Source organism: Panthera pardus, unplaced genomic scaffold (genome assembly GCF_024362965.1).
Source record: "Panthera pardus isolate Hobbes unplaced genomic scaffold, ASM2436296v1 HiC_scaffold_27, whole genome shotgun sequence".
NCBI lineage: Eukaryota > Metazoa > Chordata > Mammalia > Carnivora > Felidae > Panthera > Panthera pardus.
The window spans coordinates 19,256,510-19,280,244 of NW_026526843.1; the positions used below are offsets into that span (position 1 = coordinate 19,256,510).

At 37.7% G+C, this 23,735-nt stretch overlaps 1 protein-coding gene and 1 pseudogene across 3 annotated transcripts in view; both read left to right on the top strand.

Moving 5' to 3' along the window:
• PASD1 (PAS domain containing repressor 1) overlaps positions 1-23,735 on the top strand; it is a 114,401-nt gene that overhangs the window by 79,204 nt on the left and 11,462 nt on the right. For all 3 annotated transcript variants that reach the window (XM_019435784.2, XM_019435786.2, XM_019435785.2), the window contains 2 exons: positions 12,471-12,543; positions 19,870-19,996. In XM_019435784.2, the coding sequence (XP_019291329.1) occupies positions 12,471-12,543; positions 19,870-19,996 (200 nt within the window). The remainder of the gene's footprint in view (positions 1-12,470; positions 12,544-19,869; positions 19,997-23,735) is intronic.
• LOC109258703 (mitogen-activated protein kinase kinase kinase kinase 4-like) lies at positions 5,156-7,466 on the top strand (annotated as a pseudogene).

The window sequence follows — 23,735 nt, forward strand, 5'->3', positions numbered from 1 at the left end:
AATGTGGAGATGGACAAGTAAAGAAGAAACTCTAATAAAGTCACCATTCCATGTAAATGTGTCTACGATCTTTCACTGTACCTTTGGTTCTGTTTTTCTGAATTGATAAAAATGGCCTTCTCTTCTGTATTTTGTATGTCCAGATACTCCTCACCACTCCAGAAATTCCTCTCAGAAGTCCTTCCTGCCACCTGGGCTGGAAGAGCTTACCCCTTCCTGCTTTCCCATTGACACTCTCCACTTTGCCTTGGGATTACACAGAGTATTGAAGCTCTTCTAGAGAATCAAAATCTCCAAGAAGGAAGTGTCCAAACTGCATTCAACTTGTGCCTCCCTCAATACAGAAAATAGTTTGTCTTATTAACTTAACTTGCTTTCTGATTTCTAAGATACAAGCATGTGAGTAGCCACATGACACTTTACCATTAAAAACTAATGGGGTTGATATGGAGAATGAAAAAAAATAAGGCCAAATTTAAAATTATTTCTCATATCTACACACCTAACACTTAGGTTATCAGTGCTTTAATACACAGTGCAGACATATCAGAAAAGGTTTTTCTTTTAACATATGCTGGATTTTGATCTCTGTTGTTTTATTTCCCTAACTGGCTCAGTAGTAGTCCTATGAAAGTGACAGAAAAAACACATAGAATATCACCTTCAGGAAATGATTGACAGAGTGTATTATAAAGTAGGGAGACTAAGATGCCAAATGAAACATGGGCTGTTTGGTAAAACCTTACCATGAACATATGTACCCAGTCCAGGCCCTGTGAAGCTGCCGGCTATATTAAAAAGAAGTTGGTTCTGCTTAGTTTTTTCTGTGTAAAAATGTCGTGTGTGTTTCCTTTTTTTGAAGTGCTATGTCAAGGGAATAATTTTGACTGAACAATGATGAACTGTAATTCATAAAAAAAGTTTTCAAACCATTTCATAATGGAAAAATATTTGATAATAGATCTAAATATGAAAATAATGAAGTATGCAAGTAAATACAGGACCAGATGAATTATAAAAACATGTATCAGGTATCAGTTCCAATCCTTCAAAGACTCCATTCTCTTGGAGTAGGAGATGCATCCTTCTAGAACCCTGTCCTGTGCTAGAAGGCTTGGCATAAAAGCCTTACTAGTTAGCAGGAAAAGAGCAAACTCTCTTTATATCTTCCTACACAGTGCTGGTCTTACTATAGTTTCTTGTTTGATTTATGAATTTCTCCTGGAATGAATTTTCCACAAATATGTGATGGAGAACTGTGTAGCTTTGACATTCAGTCTGCCTATGAATGTTGGTAGTGTTAGCAGCTGGTATCCAGGCTGAGGTCCAGGCATGTTCCAGTGATTCACCAATCAACACTATATGTTGCCTTTTCTATGTTTGAGAAAGGGGCAGACCGCAAAACACTAATCAGATTCTAAAGGTGCCTTCTTGTTTACTTAATATTTTCATGTTGTTCATAAGAGGCCAATAATAGCAATAATCTTTTAAAGATGATAAAACTTTGATTTTTTTTTTTTTTGGATTATTGATTACTGACCATATTTTCATAGCAATAGGGTTTTTGTTTACTTGGTGTTTTCTTTCTTTTCATTCTTTGACATCAGGGCACTGCTTAGTTACTTGTCCTTTGAGGTATAGGGGACACAAGGCTGTGGCTTTTTCCATGTTGATGATTTGTATGTACTTTCTAAATGTTATGAGTATTGTGCATTCTTTGTTTTTCTGTTTTAGTGAGGAAATACCACTGAGTGCTGTTAGATGTTTTTCCTCTTTTGATGTGTTTGTGGAAAACTGGTGTAACCAAAAAAGCACATTACAGAAGTTCAAACTGGCGCTTTAGAGAGTTATGTTTTCTTTGAAATGGATGGTGTAAGCCTTTGGTGGAAATTTTCCCATTTGGACTCCATCCTATGTAAAACACTGAAATATATGAGGATTGGAACATTTGAGTTTGGTTCCTTTATAGTTGTGTATTAGTAGTGATTGGAAACAAGTCTGTTAACATATCACTAAAACAAAGATTGAGTTTTCTTAGCTATGTGATAAAAGTAATTACCTGCCAGATAGTTTTAAAAGGAACCCCATATTTTATTTTATTTTATTTATTTTATTTTTTATTTTATTTTATTTCATTTTATATTTTGTTTTAATTTTCATTTTATAAAGGGAGAGAGAGAGAGTAAACAGGGGAAGGGCAGAGAGAGAGAGAATCCCAAGCAGGCTCCATGCTCAGCACAGAGCCTGAAATGGGGCTCCAACCCACAACCCTGGGACCTGAGCTGAAATCAAGAGTTTGATGCTCAACTGACTGAACAACCCAGGTGCCCCCAAGGGACCCCATATTTTAAATATTTGAAACTTAACATTTTGTTTTAAATCTTCATATTCTAATATGTAAAATCATCTGAACTTCCCGTATGATGTAGGTTTGGTTACATATCAGCTTAGCTATATTAGCTTCAGATTTTTCCATGATATATCAAATACATATCAGCCCACACAAAGAATATGATTTTAAAAGCCACAAAAAATCAATTTCTGTGACTTGAGCAGGAAGAAAGGAAGATGCATTTGCTACATTCATCTTAGAGACCTTAAGTCTTCCTCTTGTGAGCACCAATTCTCTTGGCACTTTGGCCAAGGAACAGTGAGAGGTACAGTGCCCAGAGTAGGGAATCTGAGAGGAGAAGATCCAAGTATTTCCCAAGCCATCTTATTTCACTTTCTGCCTCTCTCCTAGCTCACACACAGTCACATACAAACACACACACCGCAAGCATTTCCCTGCTCTATTCCTTTTTGGCCCTGTAGTAATGGGTCAGAAAATAAATACTCTTTTTGCCAGAATTTAGACCTAAAAGCTGCCAAGGTCTTCAATATAGGATAGTCAATAGTATAAATTGGATTGGAAAGTCTACTGGAGAAAACTGGTACATTCAAAGCACACTACTTTTATCCAGAGTATCTGAAATATCATACTTTACCTCTTCCATAAAAAAGGAAAGAAAAAAATTTTGAGACTGAAAATGATCATTTAAGCCAAAAAAACATTTTTGGAAGCACTCACAAAGTATTTTCATATTTAAATGCTGAAATGTTTTTTTAAAGAGGGGCATGGGATTTGCTGTCCCTTTGTTAGCAGGAGACTCTGACCTTAAACAACTTCAAGTCCATCAAGATCTTTCCCAAGTGAGAAAAGATTGGGTTTCTCTGGTGGGACTCGGTTTTTCATTGGCTTCTATAGTCATTGGGAGAAATGAAATTTTTCACCTGCCTATGTTTTTGTCAAATTTTGACATATCTATTTATTCCATAGTCTTGCATTTGAGAGAAAGCATGATGAGCTCCAGGTGAGTTCACAAAAAACAATTCTTGGAAATCTTTCTGCCAAATGATCAATTTTTCCAGTGCCCAAATTGCCAAAAACCAATTCATTCCAAACCAATCCATCAAATGACCAATTTACAAAATTTACCCAAATGCATTGCTTCATCAAAAAGCATGTCTTAAGAAATGTGCTTTTTGAATATATTCCAAGGGTTGATAAACAGTTTTCTGAAAAGGACCAGATATTAAATATTTTAGGCTTTACAGGCTGTATAAAGTCTCCATAGCATATTATTTTCTTTTTTTATAACTTTTTAAAAAAGCAAAAATCATTCCTACCTCACACAAAAGCATGCTGCTTCCAGTTTTGGCTCAAAGGTTGTAGTTTGGACCCCTTATATATTAAAATAATTGATATATTTTCATATGAATATATTATTATTAATTATATGCAGTGGTTACATTCCTAAATATAGTGAGTGGATATATTCTTGTTATCAACATTTTAAGGAGTGTGCAATTTGTTAGAAGTTAAAAGTCACAAAAAGCTTACTGTTCTTATGAATAGCAACAATATTTATTCTGGGATTTCATATGAAAAACTTCTAGGTTATTTTAGTGTAGTATTAATTCTATTAAGAATTCATTTTCTATTTTTTTCAATGCTCTAGCATGTTTTCAGATTTTATCACCACAGACTCATTTGCCAAGTTTGCCAATTTTCCCAAAATGTGTGTCTTTTAAGTGTCAAAGTTCAGTGATTCTAGAGTAAATTGAAAGGTTTTTTTTTTTTTAACAGTTTTTGAAGATACCTGGAATATTTTGCTTGGTCAGTTTTTTAATTAGCATTTTAATGAAGGTTCCATGTGTCTGTACCCCAGCTCGATACTGCTGTAGCCAGATGGAGCAGACAATAAGGGGAAATTTTGTATTAGGAAAAGAAATGAAGGAGAGCCAACAGTCCAGCACAGCTTCATGTTGGGTTGAGCAGGAACTTGTGTCCATGAGAGAAGGACATTGGGAACCAAGTTGGTATCTGAAGGTCCCAGAATTCTGAATTCCTTACCTTCTACTACAGGCTTGAGCTCTGGCAATCCATTGCACTGTAAATTTTATGAATAGTTTGAAAAAACAGGTTTTTATTACATCAGTATATTTGACCAATTTGCAAATAGATCCCTTTGATTTATTGGTCATTTAGCCAAAGGGTCTGTTGGCAAGTTGGCTTTTGGCAAATTTGATGTTAAATTGATTTGGTGAATCAGTCTGCTCCTGTCCTGGAAAGCAGAGGCTTTCCAAAAGAAAAACCAAGAAGGAGCCAGAAGTGAGGCAAGTTCACACCCTTTTTGGAAAGAATGGAGAGCATAGTAGTGTGTACAGACTGTTGGGCAGAGTTGGTAAAAACACATACTCATTTGTGGTTCATTCTGTGGAAGATGTTCATAGGTTAGCTTGTGGTGTGACTATAAAGGAATGGAACTGATTTTAACATGTGGTCAATTAATTTACAGGGCATACATGCTATAATAATAAAAACAAAGTCATACCAAACATGTGGACATTTCCAGCTGGAGCTGAGCAAAACTAAAGATTATTTGATTTCTACTACTCCCTTGTAGAGGAGGAAAAGTAAGTTTTCCTCCCTTTCCAGGTTCTTGGCTGAGATGTCCTATAATAAAAGACAAATTGACAGGAGAGAAACAGAAGTTTAACAGCATATATACCTCCTGTATACACACATAGGGAGAGACCCAGGAAAACCGAGAAATTTCCTGAAATTGCCCAAGCCACTACCTTAAAAGTTATACCCAGCTAAAGATAAAAGATGTTGGTATGGGGAAAAAGCCATTTATGGAGGATATCAGGAAAAGCACAGTAAAAAAAAAAAAAAAAAGTATGGTGGTTGTGCAGATTTAAGTCCCTGCCCTCTCCATTGATAAGAGTTTCTAGAAAGGGAGATACACTTATAAATGGAGATTTACCATTTATAAATGGAGATTTACCATTTATATGTAAGTTTCTCTTACAAAAGTGTAACTTCTACCCAGTTTTCAGAGGACCTGTGTCTCTTAAGAATAACCAGTTCACTGCTGACAGAGTTCAAGAGGTGGAAGACAGATTTAGGAAAACTAACCACACATCCCCTGAAGCCCAGTCGAAGCAGACAGGCAGAGTATTAAAGGCACCATTGCCTTTCAGATCAGTCTTTTTCCAGTGGCAACTCTGTCTATGCTTCCTGCCCTGCAGAGACCAACTGAGCCACAGGTTCCTGTGAGTACAACATCTCGTTTCCCTGTTCTGTCCCAGCAGGATTCCCCACTGCAAGGCAGTGGACAGCAAAATAGCCAAGCAGGTCAAAGAAACTTCACCAGCAGTATTGAGCCCAGGCTGCTGTATGAGAGAGTGGAGAAACTGGTGCCCAGGCCTGGTAGTGGCAGTTCCTGGGGGCCCAACAACTCAAGATCCCAGCCTGGGTCCCACCCTGGGTCTCAGAGCGATTCTGGGGAGCTCTTCAGAGTGAGATTGTCATCCAAATCCAATGACTATCCATCTCAGTGCCTCAAAAATGCAGTGAAAAAACCTGAAGATAAGAAGTTTTTAGAACTCTCAAGCCTGCTGATTTGACTGTACTGGCCAAAGCGCTTCAAGAAGTGGAAGATGTGAGACCCCCACACAAAATGGCAGACTATTTCTTATCCAGTGAGGAGTCAGGGATGACAGATGAGGAAGGCAATGATGTAGAACAAGAAGGGGTGAGGAACCCGCCTCTGGACCAGAGGACACCAGAGTAGCATCATCTCTGAATCTGAGCAATGGTGAAACAGAATCCATGAAAACCATGATTGTCCATGATGATGTAGAAGGTGAACCAGCCATGATCCCATCCAAGGAGGACACTCTAATTGTCCACTAGACTCAAGCTGCTGGTAGCACATTCTAGAAACACAACTCTTCCTTCTCCTTTACACCTTTTATAACCCCCAGATTACTACAGATTTCTCCATCTAGTGGGAGAACAGTGACTTCTGTGGTGGGATTTTCCTGTGATGGAATGACACCAGAAGCCATAAGGCAAGATCCTACCCAGAAGGGCTCTGTAGTCAGTATGAATCCCACCAACACTAGGCAACAAAATGACACCCCAGAGATTCATAAATGTAAGAAGAGAATTAACTCCAAGATTCTGTGTGTTGCCTTATAAGGAGTGAATTTGCCAATGGGTACAGAGTGGCCTGATGCTCCTGGACAGAAGTGGCCAAGGGAAGGTATATTCTCTGATCAACCAAAGGCGACTTCAGCAAATGGATGTCCTTGTAGGCTTGAATGTCTTCATGACAATATCTGGCAGAAAGGAAAAGTTACATGTCTACCATTTGTCCTGGTTAAGAAATAAAATATTTCACAATGATTCAGAAGTTGAGAAGAAGCAGGGATGGACAGCTATATAGGATTTGGAAGGATGCGTACAGTATAAAGTTGTAAAATATGAAAGAATAAAATTTCTGGTAATTACTTTGAAGAGTTCTGTGGAGGTGTATGTGTGGGCACCCAAACCATATCACAAATTTATGGCCTTTAAGTCATTTGGAGAATTGGTACATAAGCCATTACTAGCAGATCTCACTGTTGAGGAAGACCAGAGTTTGAAAGTGTTGTATGGATCCTGCGCTGGTTTCCATGCTGTTGATGTGGATTCAGGATCAGTTTATGACATTTATCTACCAACACACATGAGTCCACACTCTATGATCCAGTGTATTATCCAACCCCATGCAATCATTATCCTCCCCAACACAGATGGCATGGAGTTTCTGGTGTTCTATGAAGAAGAAGGGGTTTATGTGAATATTGATGGAAGAATCACCAAGGATGTGGCTCTGTAGTGGAGAGATGCCAACGTCTGTAACATATATTTGATCCAATTAGATGATGGGCTGGGGAGAAAAGGGTGTAGATATCCGATCTGTGGGAACTGGTCACCTGGATGATGTGCTTATGCACAAAAGGGCTCAAAGATGAAAATTCTTATCTGACAACGACAAGGTCTTCTTTGCCTCTGTTCAGTCTGGTTGCACAGTCAGGTTTATTTCATGATGTTAGGCAGGACTTCTGAGCTGGTAGAAGCAGTGCGATAAGGATTGCTGGCCCCAAGTTTTCAAGATCCTGAGAACTTGGAATTCCTTGCAACTGAAGCTCAGAGCTACACTGGTGTAGTCCAGGAGAGGTGTGTGTGCAGACACCATTTGTGGAGTTTTGTTTTGTTTTGTTTGCCACTTCCTTTCTGTACCTCTAACCAGCTTATCCCGTCTCTTCTTTTTTTCTATTCAAAAATAAATCAAGGCTACAATGCATCTGGTGCTGTTCACGTTCTAAAAAATAAAAATAAAAAAATAACCAGCTCAAGATAATCCTTGTGACAAAGAGGCATATTTTGATATGGCAAATTGTTCCTTTTAACCTGAATGGTGGTGACATAACTATTGCCCTCACTGGTATAAGGATTTAGCAGACCAGGTTTATATTCAGACTTTGTCATTTGTCATGACCTTCTATATTATTCACCTTGTGGAGCCTTATCTCCCTCATCTGTAAAGTGGGGATGATAATAGAACACATGCTATTGAGTTATTTTAGGATCCAAAGAGATAATATGTGTAAGACACCTACCACATGGTAGGAACTCAGTAAATAATAGTGTCTCCCCTACCGTCAGAGGTGAGATTGGTGGTGGGTAAGGAGTAAGATTAGTTAGCAATTGCCTTATAACTGAGGGTGGTGATGGAGTACTCACTTCAAATTACTGATTCCCTGAACTGATCAAAATCATCCCCTTTGCCTATCTGTCTTTGGGTGAGTTTCTCAAAACAAATTCTATCTTCAAATAATGTAAATCTATTAAGATGATGTTCTCCAATAATTTATTTACAGTGTTACAGTGTTACAGTGAAAGAAAAGAAATATTTAAAAAGCAGGGTATTTTGTATTAGTAGGGATCAGTTTGTGCCTTCATTCAGGGGCTATTTACAAGTGCGCATTCTATGGAGAGCTGCATAGCCATACAGCACCTCTCTTCCTCCCTGATAGCAATAGCAATTGTTGACCTCCCAGTCTGCTTAACACTGGAGAATCTGCTTCTTGGATCTGAAGGAATAGAGCAATAACATATGCAGAACTCATCTTTGTGAAGCACATTTTTAGGAGAGAGAATTAAAATCACAAAAGAACCATTTTAGAGCAAATTACAGTCTTATACATCCTAAATCATATATTTAAGTGGAGAAGAACTTAAAGGAATGGAGCAATCAAAGGGAGAATGACTAATGAGGGCATTTGAGATGATCACGTTGGACTGTACAGATTACAGAGCACTTTGTCTAAATGTTAATTTATCTTTACAAGAATGATACAAGGTACATACTATGAGTCTCACTTTAAACATTCAGAAGCTGGGGCTCAGGGAAGCTAAAATACTTGCTCTAAGACTCAAAGTTAGGAAATATAAGCTAAGGTTTGAGCCCAAGTCTGTGCAACCTCAAATTCTGTCACCTGGCAGCTCTGGAATGTTGGACACAATGGTGAAAATAGGGAAATGGGAAAAATAGGAGGCTGTGTCAGGCATAATGCCTAGGGAACCACCTAAAGTATAGTGACTTGGGAAGAGGTAGTCTCTGGTGATGCCAGTTCCAATCCAGTTGTCAAGGATGGCTGAGATGCAGTTGGGCCTGAAGCAAAAGTGGCTGCCTGCACCTTGACCTAAGATTTCCCATTTCAGACAGAGAGTGATAGCGGGTTTCTTCTATGAACCTATGGATTAGCTTTTGTTAAAGTAACCTTGAAAATTATTTTCTTAAACTCTGGTCACAGCCTGCAACCAAGAAGGGAAACCTGGTTTTGCTTTCTTCCATCACTTCATATTAAATCATCTCAGCTGTTAAGTTAAAGGAGAGACATTTAAGATTATATTTTACTGTCATCAGTTTTCCTGTCTGCCACAACTGTTCAAAACCCACCTTAGTTTATACTGCATTGATTTATGAAAGGACAATATTCATTGGACATGTTTTTCATATCTATAGTTTCATTTATATAGTAAGTAGAAGTAGACTTTTTTGAGCCAAGAACAACCTTCCATTAAAGTAATTCAGTAGCATTGAGTTCTTTAGCAATGAACATCAAACCTTGGTAAAGATTTAAAGTAGAATAAGAAACATTAAAGACCCAATTTAGGAATAACATTTTGAGGTTTTACATAATGATACAGAGGTACTTTTCTTCATAATATTAGAAAGTATTTTTTCCATGTAAATACATCTAGCAGAGTGTTCTTTGATCATTTTCTTTCCTTTTGAAAATTAACTGATACAATTTGAAAAATGAAAGTTCTGTTTATATTAACTGCGCCTAACCAAAGGCCAGCAGTATTTTATGGCTACAAACCCTCCGTTATGCCTCCTATCCTGAGCCTGAATTCACTATTTACATGTACAGACTAGTTAGGTATGAAATATTCCTTAATGCTTTTTTTTAAGCAATGTATGTGCTTATGTGTAACTTTTACATTCTGATTATAAGTCAGAAATTTGCCATCTATCCTGATGTAGAGAGAAGTGTGAAATACACATTCATGGAAGAATTTGGAAAACTATTATATTCTTGATATCCAAGCCAGTGGACTTAAAGCAAGTCATAATCACCTCATGACGTTTTGTTGTCAAAGTCAGTGTCTTGTCCAGTATAACTCACTGCATCCTTTGATATAGCACTGTCCAATAGAACTTTTTGTCATAATAGAAATGCTGTTTAATATGCTGTAATACCATAGCCATTAGTCACATGTGCCTACTGCACACTGGAAATGTGGCTGCTGTGACTGAAGGCATAAATTTTAAATTTTCTTTAATTTTGATTTCAATTGAGCCACATGTGGTAAATGGCTGCCATATTGGACAGTGCAGCAATGTATTCATTCACATGCTGTTTGTCTCACATATAAAGATATTTACTGTTGGGGAGCCTGAGTGGCTCAGTTTGTTGAGCATCCCGCTCTTGATTTCAGCTCAGTTCACGATCCCAGGGTCGTGGAATTGAGCCCTATGTTGAGCTCTGTGCTGAGCATGGAGCCTGCTTGGGATTCTCTCTCTCTCTCTCTCTCTCTCTCTCTCTCTCTCTCTCTCCCCTGACCCTCTCCTCTGACCCTCTTCCCTGCTCACGTGATCACTCTCTCAAAATTAAAAAAGATACTATTTAGAAGCCAATATAGTGGCCTTTAATTGCTTTTAAGGAACAGATGGAAGCCTCAGTTTGTTCTTGAAAGTAATTGCTTCAAGCCAAGCAGATCTGGGGTGGGGAATGTGCAAATATTTCAACTGAGTTCGCTACTCAGATTGTTTATTTCTTTATTCACTCAGAAAATATTCATGAAGCACCTAGTAAGTGTTCTGCATTGTGCTAGGTGCTAAGAATGCAAGAGGTTCAATGTATGTGCACTGCCTTCAAGAAATTGCCAAGTAGAAAAAGTGGACAGAAAGTTAGTAACAAACTTTCATACAGAAGACAGAGAATGAGTCAAAGATGACTGGAGGTTTTAGTCTTGAGTGACTGGTAGAGGGTGGCTATTGTCACCAATAGAGGAGACACTGGAGGATAAGAAGGAGGATGAGGAAGAGGAAGAGTAGTCTAATTGGACCACCTGGGGTTAAGGTGTCTAATGTTAGACATCCAGACTGCATGTCCTAAAGGCAGTTGGATATTTGGGTCTATATCTAAGGTAGATAGCTTGAGATGCAGATGTCAGAGTTGCTCCTAGTTGAAGCCAAGAGACAAAATGCAGTGTGCAAGGAGATAATATAAATAAAGAGCAGAAAGTGAACGACCTTGAAGAAGTACCCACAGTTACAAAGAAAACATTCAGTTAGAGTAAACTGGCTTATAAATTTGGTCAAAGACTGAAAAAAATTTAAAAATATAGATGATAGTCTTCTAGGAATTTTATTTTTAAATGATGTCAGGGCAAATTTGTAAGTAACTCTATGTGACTTGATGCTGAAAGTCAAGCCATTAAGAAATACATAGTAAGTATTTTATAGCCCCAACATATGACTGAATTTACTCATTAAGTAGTTGTTTTGTGCAATTTAAATCAATACTTCCTAAATGGTATATATTTTGATATCCAAAATATAATTTTTTCAAACTTTTCTTAGTTTTCTACCATTAAAAATAAATGATGTAAGTAAATTGATTTTTTTAATGGGTCCTGTGAAATATGAGTGGAAAAATTTTAGCCATTGGATCAGTATTGACTTTTTGAAACCTTGCAGAAAAATCCAGTTATTCTGTTAATTTCTTGTCTTTTGAATAAATTGAGAGGGTTTCACAGGTACCATTTTGTCACTGCGTTGCTATTCTAAGGACATGCTTTTTATCATATCTGTTATCAGACTCCAGTTTCTCATTTTGTGGAGTGATGGGGCCTGTAAAAGAAAAACTCTTGAAAACAAAACACATTTCTATAACAGATCCTCAGGAAATTTTTAAGGCTGAAAAAGTAATTTCAATATTAAAACCCAGATTCTCATTCACTCATATTCTCTCCTCCCCCTCCCCTTCTCTCTTACCGTCCACTCATTTGTTAAAAAATAAACTAGTACTTAGACTTCAGTGCCAGGAAGCTGCATTCTTACCTTGGGCATCGAAATTCTAATTTTGACAGAAATGAATTGTTAATGAGCCAAAGAATGCAGAGTTTCTCTAATTACAGGAAACAAAATTAAATTTGGCCTGAAGGCATTTCTTTTTGTAATTGCAGTTGGTTTAAAAATCAAGATTCACTCATACACGTTGGCGGGTTTTGTTTTGTTTTGTTTTTTAGCTTGCTTTTGCTCACCACTGTTAACCAGAGGCACTGAAACCCGAAACAAACTTCATTCTAATGAGGGTCCAGATGATTTATTTTATAGATACTGTGCAGAGCAACTTTCTCTGTAGGAATAACAGCACCTCAAAGATTGATGATGTTATATATTAAGAAAAATAGATATTTGTTCTGTTTTGAACCTTATTTTTACTGTGTAATAGAAAATTTAGATTTAAATGGAAAATAAGATGTGCATACCATTTCTCTTTTCATCTCTTTATAGAAGTGTTCAAGGCCAAATAAGAATTTCTAGAATGGAATCCCTGTGTGCTGAACCTGCTGCTCCTGCCTCAGATGTACGTACATAAGAGAGCCGTAGGGCAAATGGATGGATCCTTATCCTTGTAACATTGATTCTTTAGTTAATGTATGTTGCCAACATAAAAAAGACTTTAATTTTGAGAAGTATCCCATCTAGGCATAGCACTTGAGTGGTGTTCCACAGCTGCCATTTTGTAGCCATTTCTTATTGGGAGCCAGCAACCACTGTACTTGTGTTGGGGAGCCATAAGGTCTTGTCCCCTTCAGGGTCCTTCTAACCAGACTAAGAATCAAATCAACATGAGACAGATTAATGGAAGAGAATCAAATTTATGAATGTACATACAGGGAACCCACACAGACATGGAAACTTCAAAGAAGTCAAGCAAAATGAGGTATATATGTCATTATATATGTCGTCTGAACTAAGGAAAAGGGGGTGGGGATCTGGGACTTCAAAGGGAAGGAATGAAATCCTTAAGAAGAATGAAAAAGAGTAAATGTTTAGTAAACAAATATTTTCTGGGCCACTCAGAAACAATGGGACACACAGAGGACTTTGATCAAACAGGCATTGCTAGGTTCCTCCCTATACCCCATCCCTAGCTCATGGTATACTGTAGTTATCTATGGAGATAGCTCTCTTTCTGTGGTATACTGTAGTTATCTATGGAGATAGCTCTGTCTGGAGCTGGGCCTCTATCTAATTTTTTTAAGCAGTTGTCGAGGAGGTAAAGAGTTTTTCCTGAATCTGCTGGATTTTGATTGCTTTTTAACTCAAAATAGTCTTCATGTCAAGCTGGCCCATCTTGGGGCAGCCTGCCCTTGGCCCCCAGCACTTAGGATGGTACTTGTAGTACCTTTAAAAAATAAGCTAAGCTCTATGCCATTGCTCAAGATCTTTTAGACTTGTGAGTACATTTCAAAAATAATGTGAGTAGGCTCATGAGACTGCATCATCCCATCATGGGCAGCATCCAGCTCCTCATTAGCCTAGATTGTCCCCATCTTTTTCCTAAGCCACTGAATGTGTCGTTCATTTATCCATTCACCAGATGTTACTAAAGAGAATCTTAGGGATGCACATTAATAGAAATATTTATTAGAGAGAATCTTAGGGATGCACATTAATAGAAAGATGAAATCTGGACCTGCTCTCAGTGATCTGAAACTGTAGTCTGGCAGATAAGGTCAAACTGCAAGAAAAAAAGGCATAGAACAGAAAAACCTACCAGAAAGCCTTCCCTGTAGATGGTGTTCCACCTTACCTGCCACTCCATGGGTGCCCATGGCACAGCTCCTTGGCTGGATCACTGCAGTGGTGGTTGTGCTGCAGAGAGAAAAATGGCCTAGGCTTCAGAAGATAAGGGTCAATTCCTGATTGATTCTGCCATGTACCAATTTTGTGACCTGGAGAAAGTTATTTTCCCATGGAAAGTCTCCATCTCCCCATCAGTAAAAGAGGAGTGGTCATCTGCCAGGCTTTCTCATCTGAATGTGACGAAGGAATGTTCAAAGGAACCTCATTTATCAGCGTATTTTTGGTATCCCTGCAATAGAATGAAGCTTCTATGAAAGCAGGACTGTCTTGTTTATCAACATATCCCCAAATATCTTGAACAAGGCTTACCACACGTAGTAGGAACTTATAAATATTAGATGCACAAACGAATATTGTATGTCACAGCACTGTATTATTTTTATAGCATTCTTCAAATGTACAGTAAAGGGATTCCAAGAGCAGTATAGATAGGCTGGATGGGTGGACTCTCACTTTGGTTTTCAGGCCTGTATGTGATTTTGTCTGAAAGGATTTGTGTGTTTCTGGGACTATGTAGACAGCAAGTCATTTTACTATTTAAGCTTTTCTGTAACATGGGAGATACTGTGAGCACATATTTTAAATATAAAGTGCTGATTTTGGAGTGCATTTTCCAACTATGGTCATTGTAGGGGAGGAGAATTTACCATTCCAAAATATGTCTCTGGCATAAGGATTATTTTAGGCTGAATATTTTTAAGAAAGTGCAAACACAGGGGAAGCTCAGAAAATTGAGTAGAAGTTACCCTTTTGTAAGAGACATTTATATTTATAAGGGAAATCTCCATTTGTAAGGGTGTCTCCCTCCTTGTACCAGGAAGAGGAGGAAGAGTCTAAATCACTAGAAACTCATCAATGGAGTAAACGACCATTTAGATCTGCACAAGACTCTTACCCTTATTACTGTGCTTTTCCTGCTCACCTCCTATAACTGACTCCCCCAGTCCCAGCATCTTCTTTTGTCTTTAGCTGGAGATGGTATTTAAGATGATGGCTTCAGTCATCTTGGGGAATCACTCAGTTTTCCTGGGTCTCTCCTATGTACGTATGTAAGATATATCCGTGTTTAATTTTCTCCTGTTAATCTGTCTGATGTAAATTTAATTCTTAGACGAGTCAGAAGAACCTTGAAGGATAACAAGCTACTTGTACGTAGGTAAAACTTTCTGAACACAATACGTCTGCTTAACCTAACATTCTGTTCAAGAAAGTATGAAATGGAGGAAATTACATAGAAAAAGGCTAATTTAAACAGAGCAGTGTTCTGTTTACATGCAAACTAATTGCAATTATGCTAGGAAAAGAGGCCAAGACATCCATATAGCTCTGGCTATCAGTCTGGCATCTATGCAGTTGACAGCCTTGCCTCATCAGTCAGTCAACAGATATTTACCCAGGACCTGCAGTGTGTAATGTGTGAACAATCCAGAGTCCTTCGACTTACTGTGTTCTGAGGAACTTAGTGTGTTTTGAGGAAAGCTGGATTTAAAAATTCTCACTTTATAAAACTTATAAAACCTAAGTAATTATAGCATTTAAAGGTACATTTTTTTAAAGAAACCCATAATCCCACCACCATGGCACAATTGCTATTTACTTTGCTTATTCCCATTCAGTCTTAGTCTACCAGCATATGTGTTTTTCACTTAGTGATAATGATAGTTTACATGCTACTCCACAGCTTTGGCTTTCACTTGTAACCCTGTTTCATCTTTCTCTAATCCTAATTATAATTATTTCAATAACTGTATAGTATTCCATGGAATTGAAAAACTTCTGCTTCTAATGAAGATGGAGTGCTTGGGACTAGATTTAACGTTCCTGCCCCAAATGACAAAATGTATGAAATAACAGTTTTCAGGATAGTGTTCATCAGGCAACAAAGGACAGGGACTCTTAAGAGATGGGAAACAATCAAATGAGCCCTACAGTTGCCACAGCTTACTACAGGTGACACATCTGCTCCCCTTCACTGGTATCTTTTTGCTTCTAAAATCGTTTTTTGCTTTGTTTTTTTCCAGGCCAGTTACCATTGCTGCACATGATTCTGTAATTTTAAGTTTGAGTTTAGTGACTTTATATTGATAGACTAAATAAAATATATGAACACACAAAAATGGACATCTTAACACCCAAGTATCCACATTTCTATTGAAACTCATCCAGGAAGCAGAAAGCTACTGATTAAATTGATATATGACTGTGATGAAAAGCAGAAGGAAGAGGACAGGGAAAGAAAGGTCATATTGCATCTCAGTGAATACCACCCACTAGCATATCTTTCTAAATATTGAAAAGATTGTCACATCCCCAGCAGCATAGTGCTTATGTTAAGGAGTACAAAACACTTCCCTTGAACAGGGAGGTTGTACAATTTCCTGAATTTCAAATGCTGGGATTTGATCTGGATCAGTGTGTTTCAACAAGCAGGTTCCTTATAGAAAAATTGGCATAGAACTCTGTCTTAATCCAGTCCAAAAACAACAACAACCAAATAACAAAACAAAACAAAACAAAAAAACCCAAACACTAAAATTTTCAGCAGGGATGTAAAAGATTCCACTGCTAACCTAGGCACTTACATTTCATATGAGCAGTGGGCTGCAGACTGTTCAAAAAGGACCCAGTTATTAAGGAAGTTGAAGTGGATCACTAAAATAGGAATATAATGTATGCAGCTTAAAGCAGGAAATGGCTTAAAAGAGCGCTGGGTTTGGAGTCATTGGATTCTTGTTTCTAAATTTTTTTAAGTTTATTTATTTATTTATTTATTTATTTATTTATTTATTTAGAGAAAATGTGCAAGCAGGGGAGGGGCAGAGAGAGAAGGAGAGAGAGAATCCCAAGCAGGCTCCGTGCTGTTCAGCCTAGAGCCTGTTGTGGGGATCAATATCAGGAACCTTGAGATCACCATCACCTGAACTGAGATCAAAAGTCGGACGTTTAACTAACTGGGTCACCCAGGTGCCCCAGTATTAATTCTTCTTTAAATGGTTATAATTCTCCAGTGCAACCATCTGGGCTTCCAGATTTCTTTCGGGGGAAGTTTTTCATTACAAATTCAATTACTTTAATAAAGGACTACTCAAATTATTTATTTCATATTGGATGAACATAGTGGTTTGTGTTTTTTGAGAAATTGGTCCATTTCATCTAAGTCGTGAAATTTGTGTGTACAATTGTTTATAGTATTCTCTTATTATCATATTGATGACTGCTTGGTCTGTCAGTGATAGCCTCTGTTTCCTTCTTGATATAGGTTGTGTCCTCTTTTTAATTTTAATAGTCTTGGTAGAGAGTTATCAATTTTATTGAACTTTCAAAGCTCAAACTCTTTGTTTCATTGATTTTCTTGTCTATTTTCAATTTCATTGATCTCTGCTCTTATATAATTTCCTTCTTTCTATTTGATTTGGGTTTATTTTGCTCTTCTTTTTCTAGGTTCTTTAGGTAGGAGCTTAGATTACTGAGACTCTTTGTCATTTCCAACATGTGCAATCAGCACTATACATCTCCCTCTAAGTGCTCCAGCTAAGCCCCACAAGTTTTCATATCTTGCATTCAGCTCAATGTACTTCTTTCATTTTCTTTGAGATTTCCTTTATGATTATTTTGAAGTGTAGTGTTTAATTAGCATGTGTTTTTTAGTTTCCAAGTGTTTTGAGAAACTCCTGTGCAAATGTCCTCTTCTTATAGGGATACCAGTAAAACTGGATTTAGGGCCTTCTCTAATCTAGTATAATCTCATTTTGACTTGATTACATATGCAAAGACCATATTTCCAAAAAAGATTACATTTACAAGTTTCCAGGACTAGGATCTTGATATCTTTGGGGGCCATTATTCAACCTACTACAGGGACGTGTTTTTTTTAATTATAGAGCAAAGTATTGGGGAAAGATCCTCCTTTTCCTTTAATTTTTTTTTTGAGGTGGGTCTTATATTCCCTTTATTTTTTTTAATTTAATTTTTTATTTTTTTAAATTTACATCCAAATTAGTTAGCATATAGTGCAACAATGATTTCAGGAGTAGATTCCTTAGTGCCCCTTACCCATTTAGCCCATCCCCCCTCCCACAACCCCTCTAGTAGCCCTCAGTTTTTTCTCCATATTTATGAGTCTCTTCTGTTTTGTCCCCCTCCCTGTTTTTATATTATTTTTGTTTCCCTTCCCTTATGTTCATCTGTTTTGTCTCTTAAAGTCCTCATATGAGTGAAGTCATATGCTTTTTATCTTTCTCTGACTAATTTCACTTAGCATAATGCCCTCCAGTTCCATTCAAGTAGTTGCAAATGGCAAGATTTCATTCTTTTTGATCGCCAAGTAATACTCCATTGTATATATATACTACATCTTCTTTATCCATGCATCCATCCATGGACATTTGGGCTCTTCCCATACTTTGGCTATTGTTGATAGTGCTGCTATAAACATGAGAGTGCATGTGTCCCTTCAAAACAGCACACCTGTATCCCTTGGATAAATGCCTAGTAGTGTGATTGCTGGGTCGTAGGGTAGTTCTGTTTTTAGTTTTTTGAGGAACCTCCATGCTGTTTTCCAGAGTGGCTGCACCAGCTTGCATTGCCACCAACAATGCAAAAGAGATCCTCTTTCTCCACATCCTCGCCAACATCTGTTGTTGCCTGAGTTGTCAATGTTAGCCATTCTGACAGGTGTGAGGTGGTATCTCATTGTGGTTTTGACTTGTATTTCCCTGATGATGAGTGAAGTTGAGCATTTTTTCATGTGTCGGTTGGCCATCTGGATGTGTTCTTTGGAGAAGTGTCTATTCATGTCTTTTGCCCATTTCTTCACTGGATTATTTGTTTTTTGGGTGTTGAGTTTGAGAAGTTTTTTTATAGATTTTGGATACTAACCCTTTATCTGATATGTCATTTGCAAATATCTTCTCCCATTCTGTCGGTTGCCTTTTAGTTTTGCTGATTGTTTCCTTCGCTGTGCAGAAGCTTTTTATTTTGATGAGGTCCCAGTAGTTCATTTTTTGCTTTTGTTTCCCTTGCCTCCGGAGACGTGTTGAGTAAGAAGTCGCTGTGGCCAAGATCAAAGAGGTTTTTGCCTGCTTTCTCCTCGAGGATTTTGATGGCTTCCTGTCTTACATTGAGGTCTTTCATCCATTTTGAGTTTGTTTTTGTGTATGGGGTAAGAAAGTGGTCCAGGTACATTCTTCTGCATGTCGCTGTCCAGTTTTCCCAGCACCACTTGCTGAAGAGACTGGCTTTATTCCATTGGATATTCATTCCTGCTTTGTCAAAGATTAGTTGGCATATGTTTGTGGGTCCATTTCTGGGTTCTCTATTCTGTTCCATTGATCTGAGTGTCTGTTCTTGTGCCAAGGAGTCGTTGGATTCTACCTCTCACTCTGCTACTAACTTGCTGTATGACCTTCTCCTCTTTGACACTATCAAATGGGGAGGTTGCACTAGAAGCTCTCCAGGGCCATTTCCATCTCTGTGCTACTAGTACACAGAGTAAAGATGTTTTTGCTAATAATACTTCCAAGTGTAATGTGCATTTAAGCCTACTTCATGGTTTAAATGCAGATTAGAAGTAGTCATTAAGCAGCCTCGACTGACCTTTCCTTGCAGTCAGTACAGGCTGCATGTGCAGGACCTCTGGAGAAATGGCCCTGCTAGTGGTGGTGGTGCCCTTCTCCCACAGTCACATCAGCATCCTACCAACACCTCTGAGAGGTGTGTATTTTTTTTTTTTTGCCATGGTCTTTGATGGCACACATTTCTCTTATGCTTGTGCTTTAAGCACATCTGTACTGTGTTTATTTTCTCAGTTTTGACAATGTATAGCATGTTGCACCCATAATCGCTGCTCGTTATTACCTTCCAGCAGTGTTTTTCAAGAACATATTTAATGATGGTTTTGTTTAGGTATTTAATTGATAGAACCAATGTTGGAAATTGTGATGTGAAATGCATCCAAGTTTGTGTTCTGCCTGTGTTTCCTATTGTTTGTATATCTCTTTCTCCAAATTGAAATGTCATCTTCTCTTTTGGAAATTCCCAGGATCAAGTTGATCTTATAACAGTCAAGCAATATGGACTGCAGGAATCTGTTCATGAAAGTGGGATAGAGTCTGCTACATGTTATGACTGCAGCATATCTTCCATGGAAAGCATACCTGAATCATCAGGTAGGTACATTTGGACACTTGGATGGAGATTATCAGAAGAAAAACAGTGGCCCACAGGGTAGTTATGGCTTTTCAAAGGAAGAGAGTGTTCTGTTTATAATGGTGTGAAATCTCAAGAGTGAACTTTCTTCATCTTCTGTAAGTTTTTTGAGATGATGATTTGAGAGCAGTGAAAGTGAGTATCTCATCAGTGGTTTGAGTGCTGGAGAATGGTATTATTCTGTCCCATTAAAATTTAATATTCTAAAGATTGGTGCTAGATCCCAGTCCTTGGAGGAGTAGCATCTTATCTCTTATGCAGTCTTAGTGAAGACTGTGCCATAGGGATTGCAATCCAAAGAAACCTCTTGTTTTTAAAAAAATGTACTATAAGAAGAACTTTTAGTAAAGACTAAAAAGGATAGTCTCTCAGAAACAGTAATATTTATTATGTAAGTTTTGGTATTAAAGAAATTTCATAAATATAATTGTATAAAAAGTACAAAACTTAAAGCAGTGCTGGATGCATAATACGGATCATGTCTAATTTGCTGAGCTTAGCATAGAGTATTTGAATTTGGGAATCTTCACATATAGAACTAATACATATATTTTTTAAATGTTCTAATTAATGACTTTGACATTATTGCTGCCAATTTCAAACTTTGTTTAAAAAGTCCTTTAAAAAATTGATTTAGAGAGGGGGAAGACCATGAACCCATGATTGTGATTTCTAAAACATATAAGAGCAAATTTAGTTTTAAATTTGCACACACTCTTTGAGATGTATGCTTCTATGAGTTTGACAAAGGCAAGGAGTCCTGTATCTGCTACCACATTACCAAACAGAACAGTTCTGTCATCCCCAAATTCCTTAGAGTTGTCTCTTTGAACTCCAGCTCTGTCCTCCTCCTCTGGCAACCATTGATCTGTATTCCTTCTCTGTTTTCCTTTTTCCAGAATGTCCTGTAAATGGAATCATATAGTGCCTTACCTTTTTGTTCTGGCTTTGTTAACAAAATGCATATAAGATTCATCCATGTTTCATGAATCAATGGTTCATTCCTCTTTCCTTGCTTAGTAGTACTGCATCTTATGCATGCACCACAGTTATTTGTTTAAAAATCCATTAATCTGCAGAAAGACATCTGGGTTATTTCCACGTTTTCAGTGATTATAAGTAAAACTACTGTAAACATTTGCATAGAGGGTTTTTTTGTGGGAATACAAATGTTCAATTGACTTCATTAAATTCCTAGGAGTGGGACAGCTGGGTCATATGGAAAATGTGTGTAAAATAAACTGCCAAACTATATTCCAAAATGACTGCCAGTTTGCATTCTTCAAATAATATTCTCCACTTTGCTTTTGGGGCTGTTGAAGGAGAATCTTTTTTCATTACGTTTAATTTGGTATTATCAGTTGGAAGGTACGAATTTTCAGAAGCACAGCCAAAAAAATTTTTATAGTGAAAAGACACTCAACACGAATGGTTTGGGTACCTACCCACTTATGCGTGGGTGGGTAGAAGAAAAGTCAGACACTACTTCCTTTTTATTTATTTTCAAATATGAACAGATTTTTTTTGTTTTTTTTTAAATTTTAACTTGTTTTATTATTATTTTTTTAATTTACATCCAAATTAGCATCTAGTGCAACAATGATTTCAGGAGTAGATTCCTTAGTGCCCCTTACCCATTTAGCCCATCCCCCCCTCCCACACCCCTCCTGTAACCCTCAGTTTGTTCTCCATATTTATGAGTCTCTTCTGTTTTGTCCCCCCTCCCTGTTTTTATATTATTTTTTCCCTTCCCTTATACTCATCTGTTTTGTCTCTTAAAGTCTTCATATGAGTGAAGTCATATGCTTTTTGTCTTTCTCTAGTTTCACTTAGCATAATGCCCTCCAGTTCCATCCATGTAGTTGCAAATGGCAAGATTTCATGCTTTTTGATCGCCAAATAATACTCCATTGTATATATATACTATATCTTCTTTATCCATGCATCCATCCATGGACATTTGGGCTCTTCCCATACTTTGGCTATTGTTGATAGTGCTGCTATAAACATGGGGGTGCATGTGTCCTTTCGAAACAGCACACCTGTATCCCTTGGATGAATGCCTAGTAGTGTGATTGCTGGGTCGTAGGGTAGTTCTATTTTTAGTTTTTTGAGGAACCTCCATGCTGTTTTCCAGAGTGGCTGCACCAGCTTGCATTGCCACCAACAGTGCAAAAGAGATCCTCTTTCTCCACATCCTCGCCAACATCTGTTGTTGCCTGAGTTGTCAATGTTAGCCATTCTGACAGGTGTGAGGTGGTATCTCATTGTGGTTTTGACTTGTATTTCCCTGATGATGAGTGAAGTTGAGCATTTTTTCATGTGTCGGTTGGCCATCTGGATGTGTTCTTTGGAGAAGTGTCTATTCATGTCTTTTGCCCATTTCTTCACTGGATTATTTGTTTTTTGGGTGTTGAGTTTGAGAAGTTTTTTTATAGATTTTGGATACTAACCCTTTATCTGATATGTCATTTGCAAATATCTTCTCCCATTCTGTCGGTTGCCTTTTAGTTTTGCTGATTGTTTCCTTCGCTGTGCAGAAGCTTTTTATTTTGATGAGGTCCCAGTAGTTCATTTTTTGCTTTTGTTTCCCTTGCCTCCGGAGACGTGTTGAGTAAGAAGTCGCTGTGGCCAAGATCAAAGAGGTTTTTGCCTGCTTTCTCCTCGAGGATTTTGATGGCTTCCTGTCTTACATTGAGGTCTTTCATCCATTTTGAGTTTGTTTTTGTGTATGGGGTAAGAAAGTGGTCCAGGTACATTCTTCTGCATGTCGCTGTCCAGTTTTCCCAGCACCACTTGCTGAAGAGACTGGCTTTATTCCATTGGATATTCATTCCTGCTTTGTCAAAGATTAGTTGGCATATGTTTGTGGGTCCATTTCTGGGTTCTCTAATCTGTTCCATTGATCTGAGTGTCTGTTCTTGTGGCAGTACCATACTGTCTTGATGATTACAGCTTTGCACTATAGCTTGAAGTCTGGGATTGTGATGCCTCCTGCTTTCGTTTTCTTTTTCAAGATTGCTTTGGCTCTTTGGGGTCTTTTCTGGTTCCATACAAATTTTAGGATTGTTTGTTCTAACTCTGTGAAGAATGCTGGTGTTATTTTGATAGGGATTGCATTGAATATGTAGATTGCTTTGGGTAGTATCGACATTTTAACAATATTTGTTCCTCGTATCCAGGAGCCTGGAATCTTTTTCTATTTTTTCTTTTTTTGTGTCTTCAATTTCTTTCATAACCTTTCTATAGTTTTCAGTATATAGATTTTTCACCTGTTTGGTTAGATTTATTCCTAGGTATTTTATTTTATTTTATTTTTTTTGTGCGACTATAAATGGGATCGATTCCTTGATTTCTCTGTCACTTCATTATTGGTGTATAGGAATGCATCTGATTTCTGTGCATTGATTTTATATCCTGAAACTTTGCTGAATTCATGAATCAATTCTAGCAGTACTTTGGTGGAATCTTTTGGGTTTTCCATATACAGTATCATGTCATGTGCTAAGAGTGAAAGTTTGACCTCCTCCTGGTTAATTTGGATGCCTTTTATTTCTTTGTGTTGTCTGGTTGCAGAGAGTAAGACTTCCAATAGTATGTTGAACAACAGTGGCGAGAGTGGACATCCCTGTCTTGTTCCTGACCTTAGGGGGAAAGCTCTCAGTTTTTTCATTGAGGATGATATTAGTGTTGGGTTGT